The 11,285-nt window shown below is 38.2% G+C and overlaps 1 protein-coding gene across 1 annotated transcript in view; it reads left to right on the plus strand.

Annotated features, from left to right (window-relative positions):
* The window catches only part of LOC148068994 (protein phosphatase 1 regulatory subunit 1C-like), an 11,871-nt gene extending 586 nt beyond the window's left edge, over window positions 1-11,285 (plus strand). The window contains exons 2-5 of the mRNA XM_087801941.1: window positions 882-939; window positions 2,356-2,390; window positions 2,462-2,516; window positions 10,988-11,285. Coding sequence (XP_087658067.1) covers window positions 882-939; window positions 2,356-2,390; window positions 2,462-2,516; window positions 10,988-11,040 — 201 coding nt within the window. The 3' untranslated portion in view covers window positions 11,041-11,285. The remainder of the gene's footprint in view (window positions 1-881; window positions 940-2,355; window positions 2,391-2,461; window positions 2,517-10,987) is intronic.

Raw genomic sequence — 11,285 nt, forward strand, 5'->3', positions numbered from 1 at the left:
GAAAACAACAACCACCAACAATTTTGCGTTACAAAAAGAAACAAATCACACACAACTCACTGTACAAGTGAATCAAGTCGAGAATCTAACAAGTAAAAAAAAACACTTTTTTGGGGCCAAGATTAACTTTATACCAATTAAATATGAAATTCCATTTGAAACATTGTTCACTGAATGAATAAATATCGTTAAGTCACAAAGAGTCTCTTTTGATTTTGTTGTTAAAGGACGATCATTTTAATCACGTTTTAATCATTGATTATCGCCATTTTACTACAAAATAAATGATCAAATCATTTGTGGTTTCCCTTGTAAATATCATGACCAGATTATTATGTTATATTTATATTCTTATTTAATTTGTCATGCAAGTGTTGAATGGACATATTTCTACCTCCACAAACTTCAAGCAGACACGTGAACCTTCAATTGACTCAGTGGTTAATGAATAAAGTACAAGTCTGTCAGCACCGAGCTCTTCTCCAGTCGTTGAATAAACACACGTTCAATGGTGTTTTATGGGCAGTTGTCTTGTGAAGCACTCGACCGGGACGAGGACGTTGACAACATTCCTCCGGTGGGACGTTGCGTCCTTCGCAGACTGAATATCAATGACTATGTCGTCCAAGTTCTTGAAGAAAGAAGGACTTTGACGACTCAAACCCAGTTTGGCAGCGAGTGACGAGTTCTGAAAAGGACTCTGGAACTCATCGAGTACTTCTCTTGTGCTTCCTTGGATTCTTGTCACATTTAAAAAGTTGTATATTTGTGTGTTTGTGTTTCTACCGATGACTTCCTTCGTAAGAGGTTTTCTCTGTTATTTGTTGAACAATTCATACAACACTTTCTCAAAGTCAAAAACGGACTGGTTTACCTTTAAGATCCGCCGGAGACGACCCACTCCAGCGACCCTGCAGATCTACAGACCACCTGGGACAGGTGAGAGAGAGAAGGCAGAGGGAGAGTGAGTTGTAATGGATGCTTTATTAGATTTGAGCTGCAGCTTCTGGTAAGTAATCACAGTTAGACCCGTGCAGTGTAATGAGTGTGTGTGTGTGTGTGTGTGTGTGTGTGTGTGTGTGTGTGTGTGTGTGTGTGTGTGTGTGTGTGTGCACGTGCACGTGTGCAGCAGAGCTTCACATTTTATTAGTCTAACCCAATATATATATATTGTTATATAATTACTGTGAAAGATGAATGTGTTTAAAATGAACCGTGTTTGTTGAAAAAGATTCTTTAGTTGTCGTTGGATTTATTGCACGATGAAGTTTTAATCTGGAGAACTCATCGGTGCCACTTAAGAACTACAAAAACAACAATTCATCATCGACCAAAACACAACTGTTTGTGTTACTTTTGGTAGTTACTTCACGTTCTTTAATGAATGGCATTTTAAGAGGACGAGTAGAACATCATTCTATTTCTATAAAAAATACAAAAAACAAAACCTTCACTCAAACCTAGATTTAATTGATGAATACTGTAATTTTAGTTATTTCATCAACATAAAAACAATATATTTTCACAATTATTTACAAACTATTGACAACGAAACTGATTCTGTTCAGTAAAAAAGAAAAAGTTAGAATAAGAAGAAACAATACGATTTTTTTATCACGTTTTTCCGTTATATTCACTATAATAAGTGTCCACTTTTGTATTGTATATTTCATTTAATTTAGATAAAACATATACAAATAAAAAAACACCAATGTACTATAAATGCACAGTTACACAGTTGCACTGTTGAAAATGCTCAATAATCTTTGGATATTTCAGCAGATCCTGGTTCAGTAGAACAGACAGATTTATGAAGTCATCGGTTTCTGAATCTCTTGTGAAACTTTTTCTTTCAGATTCCATATTTCAAAACTATGACAATAAAGTGATTCAAATTAAAGAGTAGCAAAAGTAGTAAACCACTCTAAGTTAAAAATGAAAGAAATACACTGAAACGGATCAATTGATGATAAATAAATGAATCTTAAGATTTTAAAAAACTAAAAATGAATATTATTAATTGAAAAGTGTGCAGTGGTTCTAAGCTTCATGACAGGAACACAACATTTCCTTACATTTCTATTCATTAAACCTCTCAGCTGCAATAAAGCCAAACATGTTCTTTTCAGATTCATACCTCATTATTCATAATTATAATTATTACCTAAATATTGAGGCGTTATTTGTACAAAAGGTCGTTCTTCTGTCGTCACCTTCTCCAATGAAGTGGTTGAATCTGAGTGGATCAGTGAGCGCACAGAAACCACACCATAAACCTGACAGATCTAACCAAAGAGCTCTGGTTCTGACACTGAATCACAACTGGTGTCGTCAACATCTGCTTCTTCTCTACAGAAGCTGGAGATCAGAACGACCTCGGCGAGTCGCAGGTTTGTGGAGAACTTTTACCTTCATTTTTGTTTAAATGCGGTGATGTTTACGATAAACGTCTGTTCTGCAGGTTCAACAAACCAACCAGCGGAAACAGAGCACGTACGCGGCGCCGTCTGCCTCAGGTACACTGTGTTCTACCACTACTGACTAACTCAGTGCAGTACAAGTAAATAGTGGATATATTAGAGCCAAAAATACCTTTAGTTCAAATATATATGGAATGCCAAGACACTAGTAAAGTAAAGCTTGTACAGATGTGCAGGTGCAATTAAAGCATCATATGATTACAAATAAAACATATATTTAACTTCTATATTCTTGAATTTTAAAGAAAATGGATTGGATCAAATGGATTTTTAAAAAGTACATTTTCTTGTGAATGATTGACAAAGATTTGAAGATGACTTCATGCACAACTAGAAATGTTGACATTAACGCTTTATGATTGATGTTTATTCATTAAACATCAATTTCCTGTTGGTTTATACATCTTCTTAGACGACATGTTTCCAGAATGACAACATTTCAAACATCTCCAGAGATTGAGGACAATATTATATATAATATATAATATGGCTGATGTTTTTGTGATGGTTTTGCTTCAGATTTGGGGTGAGAATGAAATATTTTTCTTTGGTTTTCCATCAGTTTTCTCTTGGCTGCTTTCTTTATTATTCTGATGTATCATTGTTTTATATTTAAATCCTGTGGAGAATTTATTCTGTCCTTCTTGTGTTTGTTATTTTTGTCACAATAATCTTATTTAAATATCACTCCCTTAAACATTACACCTTATTTCCTCTTAAATTCTGTTCATGTATGCTCTCCTTTGGAAATCTATTGTCTATTAAATTGTCTATTATCAAATTTTAAAATGTTTGTCAATAATAATCTCAACAGTCCTTTATTCAAAACCTCATTTTAAGTTTTTGAATGACAGTCCAGAGGGTCACATTTACTGATCAGGTCTTGAAGTAGGCGACAATACTCGTTTCCTTCGTTTCCTTCTCAGCCCGGGATCAATAAACTAAATCTATCAACATGTGTATTGATAGTTCAGTCAGTGCAGCATCAGACAAGCTTTAACCCTGAATGATAATTCAAGTTTATTCTATTTACATCTGTACATTCACTGGTAGCTATTGATTTAAGCATCTAATATTATATATATATATATATATATATATATATAGTCATATTTACAGTTTTTTTTACTCTTATCAAGAGTGTTTTTTCAATTAATACATTGATTCATGTTGTTTTAAGTTGTTAATCAAAACGAAAAGCCACTTGTTCCACGAGCCGGATCGAGACTGTGAAAGAATGTGAGCTAATATTATAAGACCAAAGCTGCACAAACAGGCAAGAACAACAATGTGACTGCAGGGAATGTTCAGGTCGTTGATGTCACGTCAACTGCTGAGAATACAATGAACTCTGTTTATAAATCCTTTGTTTTCTTGTTGACGTTATGCTCATCTCTGTTGCTATTATCTGACATGAGCAGATCCGTGGGGGAAAGTACAGACTTATAGACTGAATGTTAAATAATAATATGTCTTCTAAGCCAGCATACTTTTATATTATAATATATAATGTTAATGTAAAGATCAGGATCTATAAAGATGGCAGTACTTTTTGGACTATAAGGCACCACTTAAAATCGTTTAATTACCTTTACAGTGTAAGTTAGTAAGTAATAGTTATTTGTAAAGATCTTTCTAGATCAGTGTCACAAAGCGTTTGACGTTCAAAAGCAAAACACAGTTAAAAATACATACACATTTTAAAACTCTAAAAGACAGGAGTTCCAGAAAATAAGCAGAGATAAGAATATGTTAAGATGTTTCTTGAAGGAGTCAGTAGATCATCAAACACAGATGTTTCTTGAAGGAGTCAGTAGATCATCAAACACAGATGTTTCTTGAAGGAGTCAGTAGATCATCAAACACAGATGTTTCTTGAAGGAGTCAGTAGATCATCAAACACAGATGTTTCTTGAAGGAGTCAGTAGATCATCAAACACAGATGTTTCTTGAAGGAGTCAGTAGATCATCAAACACAGATGTTTCTTGAAGGAGTCAGTAGATCATCAAACACAGATGTTTCTTGAAGGAGTCAGTAGATCATCAAACACAGATGTTTCTTGAAGGAGTCAGTAGATCATCAAACACAGATGTTTCTTGAAGGAGTCAGTAGATCATCAAACACAGATGTTTCTTGAAGGAGTCAGTAGATCATCAAACACAGATGTTTCTTGAAGGAGTCAGTAGATCCATCAAACACAGATGTTTCTTGAAGGAGTCAGTAGATCATCAAACACAGATGTTTCTTGAAGGAGTCAGTAGATCCATCAAACACAGATGTTTCTTGAAGGAGTCAGTAGATCATCAAACACAGATGTTTCTTGAAGGAGTCAGTAGATCATCAAACACAGATGTTTCTTGAAGGAGTCAGTAGATCATCAAACACAGATGTTTCTTGAAGGAGTCAGTAGATCATCAAACACAGATGTTTCTTGAAGGAGTCAGTAGATCATCAAACACAGATGTTTCTTGAAGGAGTCAGTAGATCATCAAACACAGAGATGGTTCCAAAGCTTAGGAGCAACAGTCTGGAAGGATTTCTCTCCTCTGGTCCGGAAGTTAAGGAACCATCAGTAGATTCTGATCCACAGACCTCAGAGCCCGAGCTGGGGTGTAAGTCTGGATCAGATCACTGATGGAAGGTCTGACCATGAATAGATCTGAAAGTAAGAACCAGAATTTTAAAATTGATCCTGAAAGAAACTGGCAGCCAGTGAAGAGTTTGAAGGAGAAATGTGAGTTCTTCTACTAGAGCGGCTCAGAATTCTGGCTGCAGAGTTTTGTATGAACTGCAGGCGAGAAGATCCTTCTGGTTTAGACACTAAAACACAAAAAACACATGGATTATAAGATCCAGATCGTGTTGTGACAACATTTTCCTGAGTTTAGAGACTCTCCTCAGTTAAAGGAAACAGTTTTTGGTCAGTGCAACTTATGTATTTATTCAGTTTCTACTTGAATGACCTCAAAGTAAATGTTGTACACACCACTTAAAGATTGTAAGCCACGAAGTCACACCACGAGTCACCGTAGTATATCGCAAGAACATAAATATCTCATATTTGTCCCAAAGTCATTAAGTTCTGACAGTTACATAACAACTATAAGTGGAACAAAACTAACAATGAATCCCTTGAACATCACCTGACAAGCTGCTGTGATTTCGCTGCAGCTCGATTATGTCCGAGTTGCAGTTATGATGCTGCGTTGCTAAATAATTGATGCGAGCGTTAGAGAGCTCAGCTGTGAGGAACGCACAGCTGAGACCTTCTTACGAGTGTTGACAAAAGACACTTTCACGAGCAATAGTTCCAGATGATGCCGAAATCTGAGACGCACAGTCAGACGGTTGACATCTTGATTTAGGCGAAGGAAGTGAGGTGAGCGCGCCGAGCTCTCAGCACTGATGTAAGAGCGACTTGATTCCGGGAAGTGACGATGCTAAAAGCTTTTTATCGTATTGATCCTGTCAAAGTGTGTGCGAGAGCGCTTAGTGTGCGTGTGTGTGTGTGTGTGTGTTAGCTAACAGCATGAGTCAGTGTGTTTGCACTGGAACTATTGTCTTTGCCGCTGATCAACACAAAAACTTTTTTATTTATTTTCAGCCATGACAATCAACTTTAATACTACATTAAACTTGACTTAATAACATAATTGTTAAACGTCTCTCTGCCTTCGTGTTCAGTCCTCAGCTTCTAAAAATAAACCACTATTGTGCTCAAGAACCATCAGTGGTTGTAACCTCCTCCACCTCCAGTGATCCTGATCCTCCTCCCACATCACACCTGTCCTCTTCACGTCCTCCATGAACCTCATTAGAGAGCCTCGGATATTCATTCATTCACAGCTTTGTCCGTCACTGTCAGGTGTGTTTGGTGATGCATGAGAATCATTAACATGAAAGATTCACAGAAAGAAAAACGAAAACTAAAAGTTTTTGTTTTTACATGCTCTACTGTAGTAGTAGTAGTAATTTTCTCTAGATATCACAGTTTTTTGTGATCACCTTATCTGTCATTTGTCTGCTGCTCATTATAATATCTCAATGTTTTGTGTATATCAGGGGTTTGTATTGGTAAGAAGATCCAAACTGCTTTCATTTGTTTTCACACAAAAATATGTCCAAATACCAGCTGCTTGAGTTGATTGTATCCTCTCGTCCTCAGTCATTTTCCCCTTTTGCTGCAGGGTACGTAATGACTGCTGCCATCTACTGGCGGGAAGTTTAATTGCAGCAAAAAAGGACAACAACAATCGTTGTGAATATTTGCAACGTTTCATTCATTCATTTATTTTCTATGTCGATTAATCCTTTATGGTGGACTCGGGGAGACTGGAGTCTATCCCAGTTTCATGGGGCGAGAGGCGGGGGACACCCTGGACAGGACGCCTGTCTGTCTCAGACACACAAAGACACACAACCATTCACACACACACTCATATCTACGGACAATTTCCCCAAGTTCTCAATCAACCTGTGTATGTTTTGGGACTGTGGGAGGAAACCGGAGTGCCCGGAGTAAACCCACGCAACACGAAGAGACCACTGTGCGGACCACGATTGTTGCACCTTTAATTGACTGATGGGTTTTTAAACCTCTTATTCTTCACTCGGGTTTCGCCGTCACGTGACTTGTTGGAGGTTTTTCTCTCCTCAGACCTTCAGCTGGGGGTGGAGCCTCACCACCACCAGGGGGCAGGCTACTGCGGCGGTGACAGCCCGTTGAGCCCGATCACGGCGCAGCTCTATGCTAGCGCCTCGCTGTGGGTCAATCACAACGGCCCAGAGGAAGCCAATGGGAATGAGGCAGGGTTGTTGTTGTTAGCCAATCAGGAGAGAGGAGTGAGAGCAAGCGACAGTTCGGGCGGTAAATACGTTTTCGGATGGAATATCACTTATTTTCCTTTTTGGTCACACTTTTTGTAGAAGTTACAATCCTAATAGAAACGCTAAGAGCATTTACACATTTATGTTAAGATACATTTGGAGTTAAGGTAAAGTCATATTAGTTATGTTACACAACTTATACGTAGACCATTTTATTCCGACACTAACATATACTTTCCTTTTCTGCATGAATCTCATTTTCAAACTAACTAACAAAACTAACCCTTTCCTCTCTTCTCTTATCTTGGCATGGTTTGTCTGTTTCTCCATCCCTTCTTCTCAGAGCTGTCACGTGACCACAAAAAGGAAGCTTCGAGTCCAGACTCTGTCTCCCGGTAACATCTTCTCATTCTCCATCTCAAACCTTACATCAGATCTTCCTGCTGATCCATGATTCATTCATTCATTAACAACAACCTTCCTTAAGTGTTACCATCAAACCACCTTCACACACCAACACACAATCTTCATTATCCTTGTTGTCATGAAGTGAATCCATGTTAGTTTTCCTTCTTAAAGCCGGACTAGTGTGTTCCATGTCGAGGCATCTTTAGATTTTACTTTACTCTTCTTACTCAGTTCATTTCTATTCATTTTTGGTGGTTTACGTTATTTGAACCAACATTAGAGCATCTTGTTGTTGTTAGTTTCTCATCTAACATTGTCTTTTTTCTTCTTAGACCAGTTAATGGTTGAGGCTTGATGGTGTCAAACTCAATAACAAAAGGAGCCAAAAAATATTTGAGCAATGGGAGTCGTGAGCCAAACAAAATGTATACGTGACAGTACAGATTGGAATCCAGTAGGATCTGGAATCCTACTAGTTATCTTACAGATTTGAATTCCAGTCTGTACTAGTAGGTCTACTCCTAGTACTAGAATCCTACTATACTAGTACAGATTTGGATCCTGCTAATGAACTGGGATCTTAATTCCCATTTGTCCTAGGACAGATTGGAATTACAATATTCAGATCCAAATACAGGAGTAGGATTCCAATCTCTTCTAGTACAGATTGGAATTCCAATATTCAGATTCCAAAACAGTAGTTGAATTCCAGTTTGTACTAGTAGAGATTGGAATTCACTAGTCGAATCTGGAATCCTACTAGTACAGATTTGAATTCTAATATTCAGATCCCAATACAGTAGTAGGATTCCAATCTGTACTAGTGGGATCTGGAATCCTACTAGTACAGACTGGAATTCCAATCTGTACTAGTAGGATTCCAATCTGTACTAGTAGGATCTGGAATCCTACTACTGTATTGGGATCTGAATATTAGAATTCCAATCTGTACTAGTAGGATTCCAATCTGTACTAGTAGGATCTGGAATCCTACTAGTACAGATTGGAATTCCAGTCTGTACTAGTAGGATTCCAATCTGTACTAGCAGGATTCCAATCTGTACTAGTAGGATCTGGAATCCTACTAGTACAGATTGGAATTCCAATCTCTACAAGTAGGATTCCAGATTCTAACAGTTTCTAACAAGAAATAGAGTTTGATGATGTTGTCTCTTCATTTTTCTGGGGGTTACAAGTCTCACAGTGACCATGGAGTAGCTGACAGTTGGTGACCTGTGCATCAAAGTGATTCAGTGCAAGAGGAACAAAGTGTCGAGCACAAGACATTCCAGCGTCTCCACATCTGTGTGACCCTGTTTACACAAATATGAACCCCAGTTATTATGCTAAGAGCTGTATATTCACAGCTGCGGCTGACGAATGAAAGCTTGAAGAAGCAACTGGGATTCATTCAAGAATCATGTTTCTGACGCTGATTTAGGTTTTAACCCATGTGTTACCTCAGGGTCAAAGTGACCCAAAGGCCCCCAAAACAAACGTGTAATACAGAAATACATATGCAGTGGTCCAGGTCGTTCACCTTGACCCTGAGTGACTTCACCCAAAAACAAATGTGTTTGTGGTATCCTTTGTGGCATCAACGACCTCCCTGACTTCCATATATACATATGCAGTGTTGAATGTCGTTCACCTTTACCTAGAGACAACACAAGGGATACCACAAACACATTTTTTTTCAGGGACTTTGGGTCACCTTGACCCTGAGATAGAATCAGAATCCTTTGGAAATTGTTTTTTTTAGGTAAACTGTGAAACATCAAACATTAGAAAACATTAGTTGAACATAAATACAAGTACTATTTACATGAACAAGTAAAGAAGTGTTTAAACTAGTTTGTATTTGTGAGTGTGAAGGTGGAGGAGGAAGAAAGAATTGTTGTGGCGAGAGGTTCTGGTCCAGATCCAACTCTAGCACAAACAACAACTAATGTAACTATGTAACGACATCACAGCAGCTTCTACAGCTGGAGCGACACTGAACTGGATCTTCAGCACATGTGCAGCAGATACTCACAGAAATGATTCATGGTCAGCAGACACAACTGTGTTGAATAAACACACATTGATATTGATGGCTGAGGAAAAACGGCCACTTTTATATGAAAGCAGCTTAAATAAGTGGAGAAGTTTAAAGTTTAGATTCACCAACTTCCTAAAAAGGAAATATTTATGGAAACCACAGTGTAGTGTCATCACAAACATAGAAGAGAGAGAGAGAGAGAGAGAGAGAGAGAGAGAGAGACAGATGGCGACAGACGGATGTATATATATATATATAGAGAGAGAGACAGACAGACAGATGGATAGAGAGAGAGGTGGATGGAGAGAGAGAGAGATGGATGGAGAGAGAGATGAATAGATGGATACAGACAGACAGACAGACAGACATACAGACAGACAGACAGACAGAGAGGTGGATGGAGAGAGAGATAGATTGAGAGAGAGAGATTAATAGATGGAGAGAGAGAGAGATTAATAGATGCGTAGATGGGTAGAGGAGAGAGACAGACAGACAGACAGACAGACAGACAGATGGATAGAGAGACACAGACAGACAGACAGACAGACAGATGGATAGAGAGAGAGAGAGACAGACAGAGAGACAGACAGAGAGACAGACAGAGAGACAGAGAGACAGACAGACAGACAGACAGACAGACAGACAGACAGACAGACAGACAGACAGACAGACAGACAGACAGACAGACAGACAGACAGACAGACAGACAGACAGATGATAGAGAGAGAGAGAGAGAGACAGATGGATAGAGAGAGAGAGGTGGATGTAGAGAGAGAGAGAGAAATTGAGAGAGAGGGAGAGAGATCAATAGATGGATAGAGGGAGAGATTAATAGATGGATAGAGAGAGAGAGATAGAGATAGAGAGAGAGAGAGATGAATAGATGGAGAGAGAGGAGAGAGAGAGATTAATAGATGGATAGAGAGAGAGAGAGAGAGAAATCTATCCCTCCATCCATCCATCATCTCTTTGTAGATATGATACCAATAGATTAATAACGATCTAACATTTGAACCAAAAAACACAAACAAAGTTTTGATATTTAAAGGAAATATGTTTTTAAAAAAGACGTGGAGTGAAAGAATGAAATAGTGAAATAAGGAGGACAAGAAAGATGGAGTTTGTGTCTTAACTCCTGCTGCCTCCAATCATATGAAAGACAAACACAAAAGAACTGATCGACGACGACAACTGACTGTTACACACTCACCATGTTGATCTGTGTCTCAGGTAAACACCGGTCAGTGGTGGAGGAGGACGAGGACGAGGCTCGACTCAACTGATGAAGAGACAGAGTTTACTTTATGTTTTTTTACTTACAATCAACAAAGAGTCTCAAGATTGTGTGTTTTTGTGTGTTTTCTTCCATTAAATCAGTTCAACTCTGTGTGACAATAGTGTCACAAACTCTCACAATCATATTTGTCTAAATAAAACGTCTGTTGTGCGACTTCAACTAAAGAAAGTGCAGATCAATTATGGAAGTTTTTTGTGTGTGACGAAAACTTTTAAAATAATCCAAAAATCA

The sequence above is a fragment of the Callionymus lyra genome, chromosome 11, assembly GCF_982586985.1.
Source record: "Callionymus lyra chromosome 11, fCalLyr1.hap1.1, whole genome shotgun sequence".
Taxonomy (NCBI): domain Eukaryota; kingdom Metazoa; phylum Chordata; class Actinopteri; order Syngnathiformes; family Callionymidae; genus Callionymus; species Callionymus lyra.